Source organism: Cajanus cajan, chromosome 9, assembly GCF_000230855.2.
Source record: "Cajanus cajan strain Asha chromosome 9, NIPB_CcT2T_4, whole genome shotgun sequence".
Taxonomy (NCBI): Eukaryota; Viridiplantae; Streptophyta; class Magnoliopsida; order Fabales; family Fabaceae; genus Cajanus; species Cajanus cajan.
In genome coordinates this window covers 19,153,937-19,180,981 of record NC_138525.1, presented here as the reverse complement: position 1 = coordinate 19,180,981, position 27,045 = coordinate 19,153,937, and the positions used below count along the sequence as shown (strand labels likewise).

The window sequence follows — 27,045 nt, the reverse complement described above, 5'->3', positions numbered from 1 at the left end:
TGTTACTTAAACCATAAAAGGTTAAAAAGCACCAACACTCGAGGAAAATACCAACATTTCACTTTCTCATCAAGAATATCAAAACTTCCAATTCTCAAGATACAACCTCCTTGGATTCAATCACTAAAACTATAAATTCTAGAAACTCCATGATGGCAAAGGAAGGAGAAGTGAAGGATGAACTACTTCTTAGCTTCACCAAAGCTTGGACCTCTTCAATGGAGCTTGAAATCCGAATGTATGAACACTTGAAGGAAGGAAGATTTTCGGAAAAAGGTTACCTAAACTATGGATGGAAGCATCCAAGCTTAAGGAACAAAGGAAAGCTCACTTCAAAAGGTAGGAACTAAGGTGAATTTTCCTAGGGTTTTGAAGATGGAACTCTCAGTGACTCTTGAAGAAACTTGGCAGAAAATTGCTCTCAAATTTCATATATCAAAAGTAGCTACAAGGTGTTGGAAAGGAGGCATATATAGATTCGGAACTAGGGTTACTTGGCACCAATGTGAAGGCTTCACATGTGGCGCCAAAATTTGAATTCAAATTTGAAATTTGAATTCAAATCTTAAGCCACATGTGCATCACCGATCCCCATGTGCTAAGTAAGCATCTAAGTTTGATTTAAGTTGCATTTAGGGTTGAATTTGAGTCACACATGTTTAGCCAAGGTGGCGCCAACCATGTGACTCAGAATGCAAATTAAATGCAAATTAAATTAAACCTAGTTTGCCTAATTCACTTAATCAAGTATTCCTCCTTAAATCCTAAACTAATGACCTAAATACAATGGTCAAGGAAATACAATGAATAGGAAAAATTATATGAAAGAGAATGAGCCCAATATTGGGTATCAAAAGCCCAAAAGCCCATGAAGCCCAAAACTAGGCCCAACAAGCCTAAAGCCCAAAAATGCTACTATATGTGGTCCAAAATACAAGACCAAAATATATGGAAACTATACTTAATAAAACATAAGAAGAATGATCATATCAAGGTAGGCCTATGAGAAGCTTGACTTGGGCCTTCCAAGCCCATCGGGCCCATTGGGCCTTGACTGGCCCAAACCTCCATGCCTAGCCCACTCCTCTTGGATCTTTTAGGTTGTCACCTCTTGCCTTCCTAAGCATGATTCCATCACTCCATCAACCATAAACTCTCAATACACTTGACAAATCAATGTCTTACCCACATCCAAGATTCTAATAATTTCTAGTTGGTTAGCACAAGGCTTCATTCACTACTACTGGTACATATGCTCGCAACACGAGTGATACCACTCAACCACTACTTCTTACATAAGCAAGAAGTATAAAAACAAATAAACAATCATGAATAGCATCAACTAAGTTATATCATGTCTTTCAGCCAAATTCTGAGAAAATAATATACAAGTAAGCACAACACTAGCTAACAACACAATGTAAACATCAACATCATCATCATTATCCTCATCATAAAGCAAAACATTGTTAAAGTACACAATTAAATAACAACAAACATAATCAATCATCATACTAGCATATCAATAAGTTTCACAATCAATTCATGCCATCATTCATCTACCAAACAATCATAGTAGACTCATAACACACGGCCGATTGGATCAACCTGCTCTGATACCACTAAATGTGACACCCTTACTACCCCAACACATAAATAATTCTTGTAAATAAACTAAAGAATAAAATATTCAACGTTGGTAAAAGGATTCACATAAAACCTTCAAAAATAACCAAAATAATTAAAAATGAAATTTAGAAAGTAAAACTTGAGAGTTTACAAATTGCTTTCAAAAGAGAAGGTATAACTCTAAATACATATACAAATTTAGCCTAGAATTCTCTGCCCCAATGTCTCAATATCAGAGCACACCCACAACTCAATGGTTGACATTCTAGATGTCACTCATAACCGGATCTTCCTCACCTAAAATATCCACAAGTTATACGGTGAGAAAAGAAAACATCTATATGTAAAGCACATACAAACACACCACAACATAATCTCTTCATAACTCATTACATAATGAAATATTTACAAACATCTATATATATATATATATATCATAATTTATCAATCATTCATCGTCTTCACATTTCAATTCACAATTACATCAATCCATCACAATTCACACAAATCTTACAATTAACACTATGCCAAGGCCACGCCACAACTGACATAAGTGATACGGGTTAATTGCCTCACTCATCCCACACCATGCTAGGGTCACGCCCTCCCTGTAGCATCACTTACCCAGGGGCCGTGCCATCCCTAGTCATTGATGTGAGGAACCACAATCACATCACAATCCACATAATCTCTTGCAATTAACCCTATGTCAGGGCTGCCATATTTGACATAAGTGATACGTGTTAATTGCCTTACTCATCTCACACCATGCCAGGGTCACGCCCTCCCTGTAGCATCACTTACCCAGGGGTCGTGCCATCCCTAGTCATTAGTGTGAGGAACCATAATCATAATCATATTCACATTCATCACATCTCATCTTATAGCTCAATTCCATATCACATACACAATTCCATATCACATATACAACAGATAAGTCCAACAAAATAAGGGTTTACACACCCCTCAAGCAATTCACATCTAGATCATCAATTCTTATCAATCAATACAATAATAACATTCATAAATTAATATAATAATTAATGGAATTATCAATTTAATATAATCTTAACATAAATGGTAAAACCCCCAATTATTCCAAAACCTAACTCACAGACATTTTTCTACAATTTCGTTCTCTCTCCCAGATCATCATTCTTACAAATTAAATATATATTTCTAATCCTCAACACATACAAAATCTAATGGGATCATTAATTCCTCAAATAGAAATAATCCAATTTTTCCAAAACCTAGCTTACAGGCACTTTTCTATAATTTCATTCTTTCTCCCAAATCATCATTATTACAAATTAAATATATATTTCTAATCCTCAATACATGTAAAATCTAATGTGATCAACAATTCCTCAAACAAAAATAATTATAAAATTACTCATAATCTTAAGGGACTATTCGTCTACCCAATTCCCTCATGTAACTCTACATACAAATAATCCCTTTTTCCCCCGTGTAACGACCCAGCTGGTCACTACACACGGCACGACACACTGGAAACACCAGGCAGATAGAACAAGTTTATAATATAGGATCTAGAATATATGTATATACAAGGCTCTAATTTGACTAGAGTTAGAGTGTACAACAAAATACATCAAAGCTACTACACCCTGTAGCTAAACAACAAAACATCTAAATAGATCAGCTCCGTCTACCAGCTACAGACCTATCGCCAGCCACCAACCTATCCCTGCTCTGCTCCCATACATAGTATGATCATTGTAGTCCAAAAATCATGGAGACAACAAAGGGTAAGTTAGTGTAAGGAAATCAACATACATATATAATATATGAACAATAAACAGCTACTGCTATCAACACACCCGCATAGCCTATACTACACCACAGCAAAATCAGCAATATCAGTAATATCAGCACCGCTCAGCGGCTATAACAGCACCACAATAGTGGCTAACAGCACCGACATAGCAGCTATAACAGCACCACAATAGTGGCTAACAGCACCGACATAGCGGCTATAACAGCATACAACATAGCACAGCATATCAGCATACAACACAGCTAAGTAGTATTCAACATAGCTTACTACTCACATCCCAGCTCATCATTCTAGAGCACAGCAATATCATATTACAACATTTAAACTTATCAATAACAGCCAGCTCAGCTCAGCATTATACATCTATCAACAGCTTAACATCATAATCAGCATAAAACAGCCTCTCTCAGCAAATTCAACAAGGTTGTACAACTAATATAACATCAAAATAACATTCTCATATGCGCCCGGCGCACCCATGTCTGTGCCCGGCACACCCATGTCTACGCCCGGCGTGGCACATCCAGAGGGTACCAGGGACCAGCACGCCCGACGCAATACCTATTGCGCCCGGCGTGAGGGAAGGCAGAGACCTCACAAGGTCTCACACGCCCGGTGTACGAACCCGCGCTTGGCACAAGGTAAGTAGAGACTTTCCCCCAAAGTCTCACGCCCGGTGCAATATACATTGCGCCCGGCGCCACCTCTGGCAGAGACTCCCATGGAGCCTCTACGCCTGGCGAGAAAAGCCAAGCCCGACACCACACCAGAACCTCAAAACTTGAGTCATCCATTGATATCGCGCCCAGCGCTATTCCACCATGCCCGGCGTGGGCCATCTAGAGACTCACATCCTCAATCTTGCCCGGCACATTCACCATTGCGCCCGGCGTGATTGCCTAAATGGAGTCTCTGATGGTCACACGCCCGGCGCGAAGAACTACGCCCGGCGTGATACCCAGCAGTAACCTTCAAAATTTTGAAAATCTGATCAAAACCTGCAAAATAACCAGGAAAACCCACATGCAATCGGTCCGAAGTAGTACATTTTCAGCATAGAGTTCAAAAATACTATCTTTTCATCCATGCATGCAACAATCAAGAAAAACCCAATTTCTCAAAAAAACCAAAAACCTCCAAAAGTTCATTTTCAGCAATCTCAACCAAAGAATCATCCATCATCAATTAGAAAATGAGTATCTAAGACTCATTCCCAACCAAAACAGCAAAGTAACTAGCTTCCCTTACCTCGGTTCAACGGTTCCAAGTTTCGGGGAGAAGAGAGTGATGAAGAAGAAGAAGAAGAAAAGCCTCGGAGCGGAAAGGAGAAAAACCAGCTCGAGGATTCAGTCTACACTCCACTTGCACCTTCAATTGCCAAGAATCACCACACGAAAAGGAGGGGAAAAGAGAAGTGAGTGATTTTAGAGTAAAAGAGAGTTAGAGTAAGTGAAGGAAGAAAAGAGGGGAAAGGGTTTTACACCCCGTACCTTGATATGTAGAAGCTGAACCTACACAAGATCCGGTTGGTCTCCCTCGCTGGGTTCCCCTTGGTCTGAAGCAAAAAGTAGAGGGAAAGAAGCGAGAGCAGAAGAAAAGAAATCAGAAAATGAGAGGTGTGCTTTTTGGGAGTGGCAGAGCGTTCTATTTATAGGCATCAGGCTTCGCTGGAACGACCCGTTCCAAATCTGGAACGGCCCGTTCCCGTTCTAGGGTGCATTTAATACTCACAACGGTCATATTTTGAAACGGCCCGTTCTCAACTCTGGAACGGTCCGTTCTCAATTTGGGAACGCCCCATTCCAGTTTGGGAAAATTTGTAGATGATTTTTGTATTTTGGAACGGCCCGTTCCAGTTTGGGAACGGCCTGTTCTAGGATACAAAATCACTCTCGTTTTAGTCATTTGGAACGGCTCGTTCCGATTTGGGAACGACTCGTTCTGGGATACTAAAACACCCCTGCGAATTACTAAATTACCCTTATTGAGCTTTTGGGCCCTCGTACATTCTATGAAAATTGGGCTGTTACAAGTGTGACTGACATCACAATTGTGGTATTAACATATGATTAGATGATTTTATAATGATTATATCTTGAGGTGTATCGAATGATATTGTATAATTATTGTGCTTGAACTATGAACATGTGTAATCATTGTATTAATTAATGTTGATAACTGATTGTGGTATGTGAGTATGCTATTGACACGATTGTGAGCTATGTATGAATTGATTAATGTGTTATAGCATTGATACAATTGATGTGTATAGATCTTATGAGGGTCATATAATGACAAGTCTAAACGAGGCTTAGCCACGGTGTGATTATAAAATGAAATGAATTGATATATAATTGTGGATATGTATTATTGTAATATGATAGTGCATTGACTCTTGTTGACATGCATCATATGCATACTTGTTTTGGAAGAGTACGATGTGGAATACATTGTTAAGGAAAGCTTCCTTGTATAAAACCTTGGGGATTAGTCCTTAGGGACAATCGATTTCAAAAACCCTAATTTTGTCCATTGTGAGCATGAGGTGAAACTTGCATGACTCCGTTGTCCTAACTAGACCCTAATTATATATCCTCCTAATGTAGAGTGTGTTGAGGGTGTAACCTAACGTGGACTCATATGTTACTCTATGTGTTGCCTTATTGTTATTATTACTATGATGCTATTAATATCTTTGTTTACTATATTGTTGTTTATGTTTGGCTATTTGACTACATTTTATGCCGTGAGCCAAAGTGAAATATTTCTCACTCTCCTTGGCTTATATTGTTCCTATTGTTTGTTTTTGCATGTGATTTACATCATGAGGTTGAGGATGTTGGTGATGATGAGACCTAATACTTACAATTGTGTTTATGCTCTAATAAGATGTGATACCAAGATTCAACTAGGATTTATCTTTCTCTTGTTATGCTTTTAGGACAAATAATTTTATGATATTAGATTTCAATTGAACTTCAGTTGCTTTGGGTTTTGTTAAAATGTGACACTCTATATGGTGAACACGACGAATTTTCATTTATGATAGACTTCTTAATTCAGTTTTATTTATTCTTGTATTATGGTATGTAACGTAAAATGTATCACATATTTCAAGTTTATTTATTTAATAATAATAAATATATGTTCTTTGATACATGAATAAGAAATTTATAAGTTATATAACTTAAATAGGTTAAATATTATATAATTTTAACAAATAATATATTAATATAATAATAATATCAATATTCATTTATGATTAGTATTATCAATTCTAATAATAGATTTAATATAATATAAAAAATTATTTAGTAATAATAAATATATGTCTAATTTTAATTTTTATTGAATATATATATATATATATATTATAATTTTCAATTATACTTTAAAAAGTTTTGATTTAATAGTTATGTTTTATTGTCGAAGGAACGAGTGTCAAGTGGGGGTTTAATTCTCATCATCTATATTCTAACAATTTTTAATATTATTTTCACATGACACATCACATCATGTTAGCATCTTTGTCATCCACCTAATCAAGTGTCGTGTCATCCATGTCAAAAAAAATGTTTATTTTCTTTTATTGAAATCTAATAATGTCCATTTTTTTAATTCCAAATATTGTTTTCATAGAAGGCTAAATGACTAGAGAAGATGTAAAATAGTTAAAAACAATAATTTCAAAAGTCTAATTAATCTAACACCAAATACTAAAGATGTTATGGTGGACTAGACTTTATTTAGATGATTTATTTATCTTTTGAGTTATATAATTAAATAAGCTCATTTTTTCATTTTTAATGTAATTTTCATATTTTATTTTGATTATAAGTTCAAATGAATTTTCATATTATCTAGGTCAGTTTTGAGTGTTTTAGGCATCCTAGTGGAAAATAAATGACAGTAGAGATTTATGTCCAAGTGGAGTCTTAGTGAAAATTACTAATTATAAATGAAAGTTTGCTTATCTAAGTCTATAAATAAAAACTTCTTATAATCATTTATGACAAACTTTTTGGTAGGTCTTCATCATTTTTAACTGTAAATTGATGGAAAAATCAAAATTACACAATTATGATACTTAAGGACCTAATCCCCTTTATTAAAACTTGGGGACCAAAATCTCACAATTGTAATATTTGAGAGTCTAAAAGTACAATTAAGTCTTAATATTTTAATACAATATTAAATTAATCTTATCTTTTAAAGTAACGAAACATAATTCAATTCTCATTTTGTAAATTTTAACAAATTAACCGTCATGTCATCGATAAGTTCCTCATAAAAAATGTTAGTCTTTTTAATTAAAATTAATAGAAATTACACTATTATGATATTTGAGGCCTTAATCCGCCTAATTGAAATTTAAGGGACAAAATTACATAATTGTAACATTTGATAGACTAAAAAAGTAATTAATCTAAATATTAAATAAAAAACTATAAATATTAATTATAACTAGTTAAAAATAATGCAACAGATAAATTCACACAAATATGAATATCATTTTAACTTAATCTATTTTTTAAAAATCATTTCATTATTTTTAAAATAAGAGGACTAAATAGAAGTTTCTTGAATATGTCTCTTCTTCTCAACCTCTCAATTGTTCACCTCTCTCTCACGCACATAAACATTATATATGTAATATTAATAATATTATAATAGTTATTAAGGATAATATTATTAGTATATTGATATATTATTATATTCATAATATTTTTAAATTATATATTTGTTGACTTATTTAAGTTATATAATTATTAATTATAGATTTCTTCATTAATGTTTAAAAAATATGTATTCAATATTATTAAAGTTTAAATATATTTTTAATCCCTCAAATTAAGGATAAATTTATTTTTGGTCTTTAAAATTTAAAATTATTATTTTAACTCTATAATTTCAAAATATCTTATTTTAGTCCTTATACTCAAATTTTGTTAAAGAATTTGTCAAATACTATTGTATAAAATCTATCAATTGACATTCCTATTAGTGAAAATACCACAATAAACTCAATTAATACTGCATAACATATGTTATTGGTGACTTAGGAGACTAAAATAATTTTTTTTTAAAAATTATACGAACTAAAAATAACAATTTTAAATTTGAGAAATCAAAAATAAATTTATCTCAAATTGAAAGACTAAAAACATATTTAAACTTATTATTAAATACAAAATTATATATACTATTAGTATAATAATATTCTTTGATATTAATAACATTATTTGAATCTTAATGGACAAACTAATAATTTGATAAATATATATTAGTTCTAATTTTATCATATGTGTTCAAAAAGCTATATTGTATTTTTTAATAAACATTCCTCTAAAACATTTATATTATATAAACTATATATTTTTTATTTTAAAGTATACTAGTATACACATTTATATTTACCTATAAAACATTATTAGTATATAATTTTATCTCTTAAACATGTAGTCAAAGGTTTGATCCACGTTGGTGTATGACACGTTGGTGTATGAAAAAATATTTATTGGATGAGATCAATCCCTTAATTTGATCAAAAAAATATCTCGAATGATTAACTTACCTATCAACTAAAGGATATCTTGATTTACCTTAAAAATATATTAATTTATATTTATAACATCATTATTTTACCTATAAAAATAATACTGATATTATTAATTTTAGTATTAATAATATTATTAATACTAATAATATATTTCAATTTTATTTATTTAACTACTAATTAATCCGTGCAAATACACATGTATTTTTTTTTCATGATTACTTGTGAAATAAGTATGACTTATACAATTTTATATTAAATTAAAAAAAGAAGATGAAAATGTGTAAAAAAAAAAATATGATGCAAATTTTATATTAGACACAAATAAAATTTATTTAATTGATCATTCTATCTTCACTCAAAATCATTTAATTGAAGAATACACAATAACATACAAAATGTAAACATCATACTCAATGTAGTTAGGCAAATGAGTTGTATAAATTTGTTCACAAAATAATTGAAATCATGCTAATAAAGATTGTATTCTTCAACTAATTATTTTAAAAATTAAACTATGAAAGTATATAGAAAAAAACAAGGCGAATCAAGCAATTATACATAATAATTTGACTTTCAACAAAATTCTTCTTTCTTTTTAGTCATGCATTTTTGTTATAGATAAGACAAATCAATAATGTAAAATTACGTGAAAGCTAAATAATTTATTTCAATAATTGACATGTACAATATTATAAAACTTGTACAAAAGTACTTATTTGATTGACATGATATCAACCATAATGACAAAAAAAAAATGTATATTATCATGCATAAATTTTTAAAGAAGATTTGATTTTGAAGTCCTAAAACTAAATTTGACCCTAACTTATCTTTAATATAGATTGTCTTCAAACTTTTGAATATGTATGATTGGAGATATTTCTAAAATTAATTTATAATATGTCTTTTGAGAGTCAACAATAACAATAATGTATTTCTATTTATATATTAATGATCTTTTATGAAAATAAAATATATCATATAGGATATAAATATGTAAGAATGGAGATAATTAGAAATATATGATATAAATTTATATTAGTTAATAAATGTGCATGTTTGATACTCAATATTTTATTATATATTTTTGGCTTAAATATCTTTCTAATCCTTCAAACATAGGATAAATTTGTTTTTGATCTCTCAAGTTTAAAATTATTAGTCTTATAATTTTTAAAAATCTTATTTTAGTCCCTCAAGTCACTAAAAAAAGTGAGTAATCTAGATAGTGATGCATTATCAGCCGAATTTTATGTGATATTTTCACTAATATGAACTAAAACAAGTTTCTTGAACAAAATTTGAGTACAAAGACTAAAATAAGATGTTTTTAAAATTACAAGGACTAAAATAATCAATTTCAAATTTGAGGGACTAAAAACTAAATTATCTTATTTAAAGCATTAAAAATATATTTAACTTATATTTTTAATTAAAATATTTCTTATATATTCATATTTGCTAAATTTATAATTTATTTGTAATATACTAATAATACTCACAATATTTTCAATAAATAATACTATTAGTATTATTTTATCGATTATATTATTAATACTAAAAGAATGAGGCACTGCTTCGATCACTAAAAAAAAATCAGATAATTATTAACGATTTTTTTTTTTGTGATTTTTAAAAATTACCAAAAAAAATGTTATAATTTTGAGAGTTATTTTAATTTTTACAAATAATTAAATTTTTCGGCGATTAAAAACCCTCGCAATGTTTACCAGTCAATTGCAAAGTTTTTATAAAAATTATAAAAAAGGTTTAGACTTAATTCAAAATAATAATAAAAAACAGGGCACGTGAGTGAGTCTTTGCTTCAACTCACGGATCAGATATGTTTCCTCACCAACACCCCCAACTTCCTCCTGTACCATCCGCAAAACGCAGCTCCTTTGCGTCGTTTTCAAGGAGCTGATTTGCGTTTCCAATTCCAACTCTGTTTTGTTCTCCTACTCTCTCATCCTCTGCCTCGAAAAAATGTACATCGTTCTTCACAAGATCAAAACGCTAATTGAAGATTGCTCCAATGGAAGAAGTAAGTTCAATCTGCTCGTGCAAGTCGCCGACAACTTTCACTGGCGCTCACCGGAGAACTCTCCACTCTCCTCGATGTTTTCCCTCTCCAAGAACTCCACCTAAACGACCAGATCAAGCACGAGATCGTTCCCGATCAAGCGCATCTCTCTTTGATTTTCGACAAACTAGAGATTCGCGACGAGTCCAGCTGCAGAGCGGAGATCGAGAGCCTCGAGGAAGAGATTATCAATCGGAGCGAGGAACAATCCAAAACGGACCTCATCACGTTGATCGGCCTCGTTCGTTTCGCCAAGTGCGTTCTCTTCGGCGCGTCAACGCCGTCGCCGAGAGCCGCCGTTCTGCGGCGGAACCAGTCGTCGGAGCTAGCGATTCCGGCGGATTACCGGAAGGCGGCGACGCTATTGAGGATTTTGCAGCGGGGCTGGATGCCGGAGAGAGTGAGGGATTCTCAACTACTACCATGGTAATTTCTACTTCGGTGGCACAATAACACTTTCATTTCACTGTCATGCGATTAGTTACTGTGCTTTCTGTGTTACTGTGACACTAACATATTCATAAATTTATACCTAAATTAAGCTTATATGCATGCTCTCTCTTGTCTCTTTATTCTTCCATGCTTGTTTCCATGACTCATAACATAAAAAAATTGTGCAAGGTTTCGGCATTACATGGGAGCCTCATCTGTTTAAATATTCGGATAAATACCCAAATATTGTAGTTGAGTAAAATATTTCATATATAATTTAATTGTACGTCTTTTACTTTCTCTCGATGGATTGCAACTCAAAGCAAGCAATTATTAGTTTAGATTTCAAAATCGCAAGTCAAACCTGCACCAGTAAAATCAAAATCGCAAGCAATTATTAATGATATGTTTTTTCTATAAACCATATGTATAATCAGAAAATCATGTTATGTAGATAGCTAAGTTCTTCTTTGAATATCATAGCAACTACATTAATTTGTAGGATCCAAACTGATCTAATTAAATCATTTATTAAACTACAACAATCTCATATTAATTGATCTTTGTGCACAATGACGATTAACAATGCTATTAATCCGTGAAAATGGATTATTTTTAGTTTAAGTCTCTAACTTTCTAAACCATTACATTTTGTATCTGTATTTTCTAAATGTTTAGATTTTTGTTTCTAAAACTAATAATGTAGGAGATAAAAATTTATGACAGTCTAAAATTTAGATATATCTCAAAGAAGGAAAGTTAAAAAATTACCGTGTTTGAAAGGAAAGACTCAATTAAGTTAAAAAAACATTCCATTTTTTAGGGTAATGAAAACACCATTAATAAAAACAATATCAGCCACTAGATCTGAATGTACACAGTTAAGAAACAATTCATATCAGCCGCTATGTGTGTACGTGACAGAGATGAGTTAATTATATATTGGAATAAAAAATAAGAGATATATGGCAGTTATACTTTACATTTTATTATATATTGGAATGACGATTAGTACATATGTGAGTTACTGTGCTTTCTGTGTTGCTTGGTTGGTTTCTTGGAAACTCACAAATTAGATAGTGTTTTGGGGGCTGGATCGTATGTGTGTGATGAACAAAACCTTGTTCCCTTTATGATGAAGACATTGCACATGTCATGGTCTTATATGTGCATGTGGTTATATTTTAGTGGCATAGGATTCTAGAAACATGGTCAATGGAGAAACTGATGATAACCCCGATTACAATCTCAATTGTAGTGTTTTAAATAAAAGAAATATTACAGCTGAAATGTTACCATCCGGTGATGTTGAAAATGCTGGAAAGGACTTAAGATGGTTGCAAAGAGAGAAAATTGTGAAATTGTGATACAAAACCATTTAGTTGGCCTCCTAATGAAAAGAACGAACTGCTTTTTAGATTCTTTGTTGAATAATGAAGGCTTCAAATGGAAATTTCTCCAGATATCCAAGGAAATTTTGTAACACCCAGTTGTTATTATTTTTACGGATGGCATTTTCGTAATTACTGATGACATTTTCGTAATTTTATAAAGGTATTAGGGGTATTTGAGTAACTCGGAACGGGCTGTTCCAAAAGTGGAACGAGTCGTTCTGAGCATTAGAAATGAGCTGAATTTAATGTTGCAAAACGGTCTTGGAACGGGCCGTTCTCCAATGTAGAACGGGCCGTTCTGCTTGGAGAACGGGGCGTTCTCCTTGCAGAACGGGCCGTTCCGGAGGGAGCACGGGCCGTTCTGCTTAGATTGAGAACGGGCCGTTCTGGTTTTGGAACGGGCTGTTCCAGTTCAAAAATTTGCGTACATTTGAAGGGCCCAGAACGGGCGTTCCGCTTTTGGAACGGGCCGTTCTGGGTTAGATGAGCCATATTCCTATAAATAGGGGCTAGGGACTCAAGGAAAATTCATAACTTGGAGAAGGAAGTCCTAGAGAGAGAAAGAAGAGAGAGAGAGAGAGAAAGAGAGAGAGGAGGGGAAAGAGAAGAGGAGAGAGAGAAAGAGGAATCCATAAGAGGAGGTTCTATTCTAGTTTCAGTTCTGGTTATTGTTTAAGGAGAGAGGTGGAGGTTCTGCCCTAGTTCCGGTCACTTTTTAAGGAAAGAGAGGAGGAGGTTCTGCCCGAGTTCCTATTATCCAGGTACGGGGGAAAAGAGGATTATTTATATGTAGAGTACATGAGGGAATTGGGTAGAGGAAGAATTCTTTAAGATCATGATTAATTTTATAATTATTTATTTGGAGAATTATTAGTTCTATTAAATTATCTGTGTTGAGGTTTATAAATATGCCGAAGTGTAGGAATGATGATCTGGGAGGAAGAATGAATTGTAGGGAAAATGCGGTGAGCTAAATTTTGGAATAATTAGGGATTTTACTGTTTACATTAATTATTCTATTGATTATTATATTAATGATGTTATTGCTATATTACTTGTTAAGAATGAATGATATTGATGTGAATTGCTTGAGGGGTATGTAAACCCTTATTTTGTTGAGCTTATCTATTGTATATGTGAGGTGAAATTGTGTACGTAATGTGAATTTGATTAATGAGATGAGATGTTGTATGAATGTGATTATGATTGTAATTGTGATGCCTCACATCGATGACTAGGGATGGCACGGCCCCTGGGTAAGTGGTGCTACAGGGAGGGCGTGACCCTAGCATGGTGTGGGATGAGTAAGACAGTTAACACCACCACCTATGTCGCTTATGGCAGCCCTGGCATAGGGTTAATTGCAAGAGATTGTATTGATTGTAATGTGATTGTGGTTCCTCACACCAAATGATCAAGGATGGCACGACCCCTGGGTAAGTGATGCTACAGGGAGGGCGTGACCCTGATCTGGTGTGGGTTGAGTGAGGCAATTAATCCGTATCACTTGTGTCAGATGTGGCGAGGTCTCGGCATAGTGTTAATTGTGAGATTGGCATGAATTATGGATGTGGAAATGATGTTGTAAATCATATGATTAGTGTGGATTATGATGGACTAAGATATGTATATAATAATGAGATATGTGAAATGTGAATTGAGATGTGAAGATGATGAGTGATTGATACATATATCTATATATATGCTTGTATATATTTTATTAAATAATGAATTATGATGAGATTATATTGTGATGTGTTTGTATGTACTTTGCATATAGATATTTTCTTTTCTCACCGTATAAATTGTGAATATTTTAGGTGAAGAAGATCCAGCTACGAGTGACATCTAGAATGCCAACAGTTAAATTCTGGGAATGCTCTGATAGTGTGACATCGGGGCAGAGGATTTCTAAGATAGAATATTTATATGGATTTGGTATTGTAATGAATGTAATTTCTTTGAAAATCTGTAAACTCTTAAATTTTACCTTTCAAATTTTATTTTTAAGTCATTTGAGAAAGAACAGTTATAAAGTTTTATGTGAACCCTTTTTACCAACTTTGATTAAGTTTATTCTTCTTAATTTTATTATATTATTTTTTTATGTATGTGTTGGGGTAGTAAGGGTGTCACATTTAGTGGTATCAGAGCAGGTCGATTCAATCGGTCGTGAGTTATGAGTCTGCTATGCTTGTTTGGTAGATTGTTGAACTTATTGATATGTTAATATGACGATTGATTAAGTTTGTTGTTTTAGAGCATAATTGTTAACTTTTCTGGGAGGACAGAAAACAATGGCAAGAGGTAGAAACGATCGTGCAATCGCTGATGCTCTGCAAGCGATGGCTCAGGCTATGAGTAATTTGAACCAACGACCAGAGATAGATTGGCTAGAGAGATTTCAGCGAAATAATCCGCCAAGTTTCCGTGGAGGCTATAACCCTGATGGAGCTATTGACTGGATTTTTGAAGTTGAAAAGATATTCCAAGCTATGGGATGTCCTTTGACACAGAAGGTAACTTTGGCTGTCTTTATGCTTTTTGGAGAGGCTGGCATCTGGTGGCAAGGTGCTTTGCAAAGAATGATGGTTGCGGGAACTCAAGTAAACTGGGATAATTTCAAGCGGCTGTTCTTGGAGAAATATTCTCCCCAAGATGTGAGACATAAGAAACAGGTGGAATTCCTTGAATTGAAACAAAGAGAGAATTCAGTGGCTGAATACGTGACTAAATTTGAAGACTTGGTTAGATTCTGTCCTATGTATGATGGTGTAGACAATGAGGAGGACAAATGCGTGAAGTTTGTGAGCGGTCTTCGCCCTGAGATCAAACAAGTGTTCAATTATCAAGGGATCACGCACTACCATGAATTGGTAAACAAGTGCAGAGTATATGATGAGGACAACCGAGCTAGGGTAACTCATTATAAAAGTGGAGGACCGATGAGAAATAATAAGTTTGGTTCATCCAATAAGAATAAACCTTATACCAAGTTTACAGGGGACTCAAGTTCTAAGGTGAATAATCAAGGTTCTACGCAACAAAGAAGCCAAGTTCCAATGGTTAACCAAACTTCTGGAAGAAGAAGTGTGAGTTTTGTTCCACACAACAACTGTTTCAAATGTGGGAAGTCAGGTCATAGAGCAGCTGAGTGTCGGATGCAAAAGGTAATGACATGCTTCAAATGTAAAGCAGAGGGACACAAAGTTAGTGAATGTCCCTAGAATAGGAAAGAAACAACAGAAGTTGGAGGGAGCAAACCTAGAGCCACAAGAAGAGTATTTGCTTTGAGTGGTGCTGAAGCTACTCAATCCGAAGACTTAATTCAGGGTATGTGTTTCATTAATGGAACTCCTCTAACTGTTTTATATGATTCTGGTGCGACTCACTCTTTCATATCACATGCATGTGTCTCTAAGCTAAAATTACCTGTCTCTTCCTTGTCTTTTGAGTTAATTGTCGAAACACCCACTAGTGGATCAGTAATCACTTCTGATGTCTGTTCAAAGTGTCCTCTGACTATTGAAGGTAGAGATTTCATGGTTGACTTAATTTGTTTACCATAAGTCAACTAGATGTTATTCTGGGATGGACTGATTATCTTCCAATCATGTCCTTTTGAATTGTGCTAGTAAATCTATTGTTTTTGGTAAGTCTGTTGAAAAAGTGAGTAAGGATTATTTGACTGCCAACCAAGTTAAGGTATCTTTGCAAGAAGATGCCCAAGTGTACATGTTGTTAGCTTCTCTGAATTATGAGAAAAATGTTTTGGTAAATGAACTGCCTGTGGTGTGTGACTTTTCGGATGTCTTTTCTGATGTGTCTAGCTTACCACCCAGAAGAGAAGTAGAATTTTCCATAGATTTAGTTCCGGGAACAGGACCTATTTCTATTGCACCTTACAGGATGTCACCCATAGAGTTAGTGGAACTGAAAAAACAAATAGAAGACTTGTTGGAGAAGGGGTTTGTGAGGCCTAGTGTATCACCTTGGGGAGCACCCATACTCTTAGTCAAGAAGAAGGATGGTAGCATGAGATTGTGTGTAGATTATCGCCAATTAAACAAGGTAACCATTAAGAACAAATATCCGTTGCCTAGGATAGATGATCTTATGGATCAATTGGTAGGTGCTTGTGTGACTTTCAAGAACACATGGTCACCTTCTTGAAATTCCAAGTCCTTTCTCCTCCTGTCAGCATAACTTTTCTGTCTACTCTGAGCTGTTCTCATTCTCTCTTGTATCAATTTAACCTTATCAGTGGTTTGTTGCACAATCTCAGGTCCTATGATGACATTATCACCAGGCTCGCACCAACACAGAGGAGTCCTACACCTCCTACCATACAAGGCTTCATAGGGTGCCATACCTATGCTAGAGTGATAACTATTATTATAGGTAAACTCTATCAAAGGTAAAAGACTATCTCAGCTACCCCCTTGATCCAACACACAAGCTCTAAGCAAATCTTCTAAAGACTGAATAGTCCTCTCAGTCTGACCATCAGTTTGAGGGTGGTAAGCCGAACTAAGTCTGAGTTGGGTCCCTAAAGCTTGTTGTAGACTCCCCCAAAACCTAGAGGTGAACCTAGGATCTCTGTCTGAAATTATGCTAGATGGTATCCCATGTAATCTCACAATCTCATCAATATACAATCTAGCCAATTTCTCCAGAGAATACTTAATGTTAACAGGTAAGAAATGTGCACTCTTAGTCAACCTATCAACTATAACCCAAATGGAATCATGTCCTCTCCTAGTCCTAGGCAAAGCAACTACAAAATCCATGGAAATGCTATCCCACTTCCACTCGGGTATACTCAAAGGCTGAAGTAGTCCTGAAGGTTTTTGATGCTCTATCTTAGCCTTCTGACACACTAAACAGGCACTCACAAATTCAACTATATCTTTCTTCATCCTAGGCCACCAGAATATTTTCCTAAGGTCATGATACATCTTAGTTGCTCCTGGATGAAAACTAAGCTTGCTCCTATGACCTTCCTCTAGGATCAATCGTCTAAGTGTAGGGTCACTAGGCACACATACTCGGTCTTTAAATCTTATCACTCCATCTACACCCAAGGTAAATTCTCCTCCAATCCCTTGCCCTATAGCATCACGTCTAGCCTCTAGAAATGAGTCCACTAACTGTGCTTCTCCAATTTCCTTCAACAACTCACTAGTCACCCGAGTCATACCTAGTCTCACACTATTATGGGTCACCTCACAAGTCAGACTTAAGTATCTAAATTGCGCCAAAAGGTCCATCTCCCTAATCATAAGAGAAGACAAATGCAATGATTTCCTACTCAAAGCATCAACTACCATATTAGCTTTTCCCGGGTGATAACTAAGATCAAAATCATAGTCTTTAAGGAACTCCAACCACCTCCTTTGCCTCATATTTAATTCCTTTTGGTCAAACAAATACCTAAGACTCTTATGATCACTAAACACCTCAAATTTTGAACCATACAAATAATGTCTCCAAATCTTAAGTGTGAATACCACAGCTGCTAATTCAAGATCATGGGTGGGGTAATTCCTCTCATGTACTTTCAATTGCCTAGATGCATAAGATACGACCTTTCCTTCTTGCATTAACACTCCACCCAAACCCATCTTAGAAGCGTCACAATAAATCACAAAAGTCTTACTAAGATCAGGCAATACTAAAACAGGTGCACTAGTCAATTTTTCCTTAAGGGCTCGAAAACTATCCTCACATTTACTATCCCATACAAACACAACTCCTTTCCTAGTCAAACTTGTCAAGGGTAATGCTAATTTAGAGAATCCCTCTATGAATCTTCTATAGTATCCAGCCAATCCAAGGAAACTTCTAATCTCACTAACTGACTTAGGTGTCTCCCAATTAAGCACAGCCTCAACCTTAGATGGATCCACTGCTATTCCCCCACTTGAAATTACATGTCCTAAGAAACTCACCTCCTCAAGCCAAAAATCACACTTAGATAACTTAGCATAAAGTTGTTTCTCCCTGAGAGTTCGTAGTAATACCCTTAAGTGTTCCTCATGCTCCTCTTTAGTCTTGGAATAAACTAGTATGTTATCTATGAAGACAACTACAAATTTATCCAAGTACGGATGAAGAATCCGGTTCATGTAATCCATAAAAATTGCAGGAGCATTTGTCACACCAAAAGGCATTACTAGATACTCATAGTGTCTATAACGAGTCCTAAATGCATTCTTAGGTACATCTTCACTCTTAACTCTAATCTAATGGTATCCTGATCTAAGATCGATTTTACTAAACACACAAGCACCTACCAACTGATCCATAAGATCATCTATCCTAGGCAACAAATATTTGTTCTTAATGGTTACCTTGTTTAATTGGCGATAATCTACACACAATCTCATGCTACCATCCTTCTTCTTGACTAAGAGTACGGGTTCTCCCCAAGGTGATACACTAGGCCTCACAAACCCCTTCTCCAACAAGTCTTCTATTTGTTTTTTCAGTTTCACTAACTCTATGGGTGACATCTTGTAAGGTGCAATAGAAATAGGTCCTGTTCCCGGAACTAAATTTATGGAAAATTCTACTTCTCTTCTGGGTGGTAAGCTAGACACATCAGAAAAGACATCCGAAAAGTCACACACCACAGGCAGTTCATTTACCAAAACATTTTTCTCAGAATTCAGAGAAGCTAACAACATGTACACTTGGGCATCTTCTTGCAAAGATACCTTAACTTGGTTGGCAGTCAAATAATCCTTACTCACTTTTTCAACAGACTTACCAAAAACAATAGATTTACTAGCACAATTCAAAAGGACATGATTGGAAGATAATCAGTCCATACCCAGAATAACATCTAGTTGACTTAGAGGTAAACAAATTAAGTCAACCATGAAATCTTTACCTTCAATAGTCAGAGGACACTTTGAACAGACATCAGAAGTGATTACTGATCCACTAGTGGGTGTTTCGACAATTAACTCAAAAGACAAGGAAGAGACAGGTAATTTTAGCTTAGACACACATGCATGTGATATGAAAGAGTGAGTCGCACCAGAATCATATAAAACAGTTAGAGGAGTTCAATTAATGAAACACATACCCTGAATTAAGTCTTCGGATTGAGTAGCTTCAGCACCACTCAAAGCAAATACTCTTCTTGTGGCTCTAGGTTTGCTCCCTCCAACTTCTGTTGTTTCTTTCCTATTCTGGGGACATTCACTAACTTTGTGTCCCTCTGCTTTACATTTGAAGCATGTCATTACCTATTGCATCCGACACTCAGCTGCTCTATGACCTGACTTCCCACATTTGAAACAGTTGTTGTGTGGAACAAAACTCACACTTCCTCTTCCAGAAGTTTGGTTAACCATTGGAACTTGGCTTCTTTGTTGCGTAGAACCTTGATTATTCACCTTAGAACTTGAGTCCCCTGTAAACTTGGTATAAGGTTTATTCTTATTGGATGAACCAAACTTATTATTTCTCATCGGTCCTCCACTTTTATAATGAGTTACCCTAGCTCGGTTGTCCTCATCATATACTCTGCACTTGTTTACCAATTTATGGTAGTGCGTGATCCCTTGATAATTGAACACTTGTTTGATCTCAGGGCGAAGACCGCTCACAAACTTCACGCATTTGTCCTCCTCATTGTCTACACCATCATACATAGGACAGAATCTAACCAAGTCTTCAAATTTAGTCACGTATTCAGCCACTGAATTCTCTCCTTGTTTCAATTCAAGGAATTCCACCTGTTTCTTATGTCTCACATCTCAGGGAAAATATTTCTCCAAGAACAGCCGCTTGAAATTATCCCAGTTTACTTGAGTTCTCGCAACCATCATTCTTTGCAAAGCACCTTGCCACCAGATGCCAGCCTCTCCAGAAAGCATAAAGACAGCCAAAGTTACCTTCTGTGTCAAAGGACATCCCATAGCTTGGAATATCTTTTCAACTTCAAAAATCCAGTCAACAGCTCCATCAGGGTTATAGCCTCCACGGAAACTTGGCGGATTATTTTGCTGAAATCTCTCTAGCCAATCTATCTCTGGTCGTTGGTTCAAATTATCCATAGCCTGAGCCATCGCTTGCAGAGCATCAGCGATTGCACGATCGTTTCTACCTCCTGCCATTGTTTTCTGTCCTCCCAGAAAAGTTAACAATTATGCTCTAAAACAACAAACTTAATCAATCGTCATATTAACATATCAATAAGTTCAACAATCTACCAAACAAGCATAACAGACTCATAACTCACGGCCGATTGAATCGACATGCTCTGATACCACAAAATGTGACACCCTTACTACCCCAACACATACATAAAAAATAATATAATAAAATTAAGATGAATAAACTTAATCAAAGTTGGTAAAAAGGGTTCACATAAAACTTTATAACTGTTCTTTCTCAAATGACTTAAAAATAAAATTTGAAAGGTAAAATTTAAGAGTTTACAGATTTTCAAAGAAATTACATTCATTACAATACCAAATCCATATAAATATTCTATCCTAGAAATCATCTGCCCCGATGTCACACTATCAGAGCATTCCCAGAATTTAACTGTTGGCATTCTAGATGCCACTCGTAGCCGGATCTTCTTCACCTAAAATATTCACAATTTATACGGTGAGAAAAGAAAATATCTATATGCAAAGTACATACAAACACATCACAATATAATCTCATCATAATTCATTATTTAATAAAATATATACAAGCATATATATAGATATATGTATCAATCAGTCAAAGCTGTTTTGTGGCGTTTTCAAACATTTTGTGGCGGTTTGAAACCGCCACAAAGTGATTGAATTTTCTGCCCCACAAATCATTTTTGGCGACTGTAGATCTGACGGTTATTAATGACGCTGGTAATGAGATTTGTAGAGAATGTTTTTTTAAAAAGTAAGTAAATAAATAATAAAACAAGAGTGTGTTGTTAATCTTATAATAGGTGGATGGTTGTTGATATATATTAGTGAAGGGAGTTAAAAGATATTAACATTAAATTAGTCTATTTTATTATTAATAGTTATAGATTAATAATATATTTTTATTTAATAGTAAATGGCAGCAAAATTTTAATTTTTATTAAAATTATATATATATATATATATATATATATATTTATATATATATATATATATTAATTATGTTAACATTTATATATATGTTAAAGATAATAGTTAAGTGTTACCATTGATGGGAAGGATAGTAGATTCCATTTTTATTTCATTTTTATATTTTGACATTTTTTTAATATTTTTATATACCATATCACTACGTCATCTGATCATAACATTAATATCTTTATCCCATAGTTTTTCATGTTACCATGTTGTGTAATGTCAAAAATGATAATTAAATTTTTAATGGGAAGTCGTTATTTAATAACATTTTTTTTTACATAGATCTAAGTCACTGTTATTATTATTATTATTATTATTTTACACCAAGTCATTGCTATCTAAAAATCACTGATGCTAAAAAATAACAATGTCTTGAAATTGAAAATATGTGTGTTGCAATCAAAAGCCATGGTGTTTTTTTTTTAATGAATGACCTATATATTTCATTAAGAGAAAAATAAAATAATAGAATGATGAAAAATATAAATAGAAAATGAAATGAACTTATTAGGTTTGCAATGAAACTATACCGAAGGAACTTGGTCGAAGGGTAAGGTTGAGGACTCCTTGGTTTGCAACAAGGATCAAAATAAACCATAAAGAATACCAAGACTTCATTAAAAGCATGATGATGGGTGATAGGCCTAGCATATGGGCCAAACTCAGCAAGCAGGCTTTTTAACATTTATTATAATATTAATTGCGTTGACTTGTATGAACTCGAAAACTGACTTGAGTGTTGGAGTGTTTTTTTGCAGACATCCTCCCTTTTTCTTCTCGAATATGTATAACCGAAGACTAAGAGAATATTGAGTACGAAAACTACAAGGATGGGGACTTATTGGACAAGGGTTGAAGTGATAAAATTATCTATGTGCCTTCGGATAGGTACATTTTGGTGTCCACAGTGAGGCCTTATTTTGAAGGCTCATTTTGTTGTGTTTCTTTTGCATGGAGAAGATTTTGTTAAAGATGGTTACTACAAGGAGGAATACTAATTTTGTTCAACCTAAACAAATGTCTAGACCTGTGGTTGTGGAAGATCAAACTGAACTCTTTGATGCTATAAGATTACTTTGAGAAGAAATGATAGCTATTTGTCCAACTCATGAATGTGCACTCAGGAGCTTGAGAGACTCGGGGAAGAGAATGTTGAATTAAAGAGTTTAAATAAAACTTGGATTCTTACTAGTCAAACCAACAATGAAAATTCTTCATATCATGTACCAACGACCCCTCACATATAGGTTCCCCTAGTGCAATTCTTGGTTATTCTTGACCAATTCCCCCGTAGTTTCGGATAGCAACAAGGACTTATAAACACCCCTTTACTCAAAAAATTATGGAGATAATGTTGTCTAATAATTGGGTGAATCTTCCTCTGAAAAACTATGATGGGTCATCTAATCCTGATGAACATTTGAATGCATACCTCACTCAAGGTACTTTGCTTACTCAAGAAGGCACAACTCTATTTTGTATTTTTCCAACATCTTTGAAAGGCCGAACACTTAGTTTGTTTATTAAGCTTCCTCTGGGATCTATAAATTCATTTGAAGAATTATCATCTTTGTTCATGGTATAGTTTACTAATAGTTGACCTTACCAACTAACATCATTAGCATTAACTAATACCAGAAAGGAGAAGAAAGACACTCTTCAATCCTCATGGATTACTTTAATAAAATTGTTATAGAAATTAAAATTTTGAATCTTATAGTTGCTATGGATAAAATTAATATTGTTCTAAAATTGAGACCATTTGTAAATTTTTTACATAAGAAACACCCAATGGATATCAATGACTTAAGAAGAAGGATTGAGAAATATATGCAAATGGAAGAATTAGCATAAGCAAGAAATCAAGAAAAAGTCAAAGTTGACCCTAAATTTTTGATACAATACTCTCAATTTTATTATTATTATCTTATTTTTAAAATAATAGTCTAAATTTTTGGTTGTCATAATTTAAAATAAATAGAGATTAAATACAATGTTTTTATATAATTTTAATGCATTAGAATTTTTATCACAATATTTCCAAAAAACTAAAATGGAAATATATAAAATATAATGACATTATAAAATTTTAAAACCCTATTTATAATATTTTTCAGAATAATATTTTAATTACTATTATGAAAAATAAATATTTAAAATTGTTAAATGTTTAATATAAATAATTATTATATAAGAAAGAAGGTTAAAAAAAAACCTTATCTATATTCTTATCTACATTAAATGTATAGATAAGCCTTATCTAAAATATTTATTGCATGGTAACTAGCTATGTAACTATATAGTAACCAAACTATATATCATTAGAATGCAACCAAAAGTAATCATTACCAAATTTGTTATAAATAGGCCATGTGGTGGGGAATATGGAACTAAAAAAATTTGAGAAGAAGAGAAAGACAGAACTTACGGAGAGAAAGAATATTAAGAAGGAAGAGAGAAAAAGAAAAGAGAGAAAGGAGAAAAGAAATATACAATTTAAGAATACCTCCAAGTCATTTCATTTTTCTACTAAGGTAAGGAGGAGGAAACCTTTATCCTTTTAAATTTTATATACTATTATGTTTGTTTATTTTATGTGTATTTACTTAGTGAGGTGTCCCTAACCTCATTTATTTGCTTAATCTATAATACTTTTTGCTCTAAATAATTAATGAAATGTTGCTAGTTTATGTTATTTAATTATTTTATAATGTTTATCACTGCCATTTACTAAATTAATATTCTTTAATACATTCCATTTTTTAAAACTATTATATTAAATTTTAAATAATTAAAAATATTTAAACTTATTTAACTTAATTATTTTTATATTAATTATAGCGTTGTTAAAATATCCTAAACTCATCTTTTTATTATTTATTCATATATTATAAAGATAAATGTTATTTTATAGCCATAAGGAATAAAATCTGAATTAATTTGTAATTGGATGTTTGACCTTGGGAATTTAAATGAGTAAGGACTTAAGGTGAAATATCCTTTTTTTAGTTGATATTATGATAATGCTCATTTATCCTTATTAGTCACTACTAAAATAATTCAAATTTTATTATAACAAGACACTCTAAAATATATTTATATATAAATATACGTATAAATATGAGGAGGGTTCAAATGACACCGGTGTAACTTTTAATAAGTGTTACACCGCTCAATAACTTTATATTAAATGTGAATTTTGAAAATCCAACCATTAGATTGAAAGTTCATATCTCTTAGATCATATATATATATATATATATATATATATCAAATTTTATATTAATCTAAGATGATTTGATACTTCATTCTCATAAAATAAAATTGACGTAATATATATATATATATATATATATATATATTTCAAAATATACTAAAATATGAACGCTTTGATTTCCTTCAAGTTGTTGTTCAATTTTAACAAAATTTGACATATATGATCTAAGAGATATGAACTTTCAATCTAACGGTTGGATTTTTAAAATCCACATTTAATATAAAGTTATTAAGCGGTGTAACACTTCGTAAAAGTTACACCGGTGTCGTTTGAACCCTCTTATATATATATATATATATAATATTGGTTATAAATAATTTTGTACATTCTATTGAATTATTTGTATTTATTGGATATTTGTTCTCACTCCTTATTTTATTTATTTTTAAAATTAAATATGTTACAAAATAGATGGATCCACCTGAGATTCCAGGTTCTTTTATAGTTGTTATTACTGCTATCTTCCATGGAGGGAATTGGAATGTGGAAACTGTTTCTAACTCTGTTACGTTTCTAGACATGATTATCTTCATATATTTTTTTCGACCAAGAAAATCCCACTATTATTGATGGACCTATTATAGTAATTTTTTTATCATCCGCCAGCCAAACTAATCTAATTGTAAATTTATTTCCACCATCAATGTAAATATTGTAGTAAAAGTGGGAGAAATAAATAATGTGTAAAATAGTATGATGTTGTAAATATTTTTAGAATAGTTTGTAATGTAATTAGAGCTAACTATATGTAAACAAGTTCACAAAATCTTCTTTTTTTTTGTGTAAAATATTATTAATGATATAATTGTGATATTAATATACAAGAAAAATATATTTAATATTTTATAATTAGGCGTTATAGTTATCAAACAAGAGGGCCTTGATATACAAACTATACCCTCTAAATACGAGCAAGAATCTTAGAGCAAGCACTTGCCTAAATATTTTTAACTATTCCTAAAAGAGCTCATACACCTCCTAGAGCAGATCTATCAAAATCATGTTCATATCATCAAAATCATGGTCACTCAATCGAAGAGTGCGTGACCTTGAAAGATAAGGTAGAAGACCTCGTATAGCAAAGACAACTAAAAAATATTGGTCCAACAAAGGACAAGATTTTGGGAGAGAAAGTTACGTGTCATGAGGAAGAGAATAAGAAAAAAGTGAAAAAAGAATTGAAAGAGAACAAAGTCGATCTAGAGAATATTAAATGAGACTTGAAAAAGCGATGTTAGTGCGATGTTAGTATAAGAAGAAGAAGGAAAACAATAACATGTTTATTTTTTTAGCTAAATACTACATGATGTTGAGACTAGATACCAATTGATGGACAAAATGGCCTTAAGTTTGGTATATATTGCAAGAAGGCTTTGACAATACTTCCAGATCCATTCTATGGTTGTAAGAACAAATAGTCCCATATCTAAGATTTTAAGAAAGCTTGATTTGGCAAAAAGAATAAGGGCATGGGCAATGGAGTTATCAAAATTTATTATTCGGTATTCGGTTTGAGTCAAGAGGACTCATCAAAGCTCAATGCTTAGTTGATTTTTGTTAAATCAAAAATCTTGTCTATAAGATAATAGCCGATCCCTTAAGTTTTAATGTTAACAAACATAATATTTTCTTTAAACAAAAGTCAGCATTCTTCGAAGATAAAATAAATCAAACAAAATGTGAAGATAATGCATATCATTTGTAAGATGAAAGAAATCAGACGAAATATATAGTTTGT

General features: G+C 33.1%; 1 protein-coding gene across 1 annotated transcript; it reads left to right on the top strand.

Moving 5' to 3' along the window:
- The first annotated feature begins 10,786 nt into the window (after window positions 1-10,786).
- LOC109791984 (uncharacterized) lies at window positions 10,787-22,781 on the top strand. Its single transcript, XM_083063237.1, has 2 exons — window positions 10,787-11,499; window positions 14,720-22,781. Exon 2 carries the CDS (start codon window positions 15,197-15,199, stop codon window positions 16,124-16,126), a length of 930 nt encoding a protein of 309 aa, XP_082919363.1. The 5' UTR covers window positions 10,787-11,499; window positions 14,720-15,196; the 3' UTR covers window positions 16,127-22,781.
- The last annotated feature ends 4,264 nt before the right edge of the window (window positions 22,782-27,045 follow it).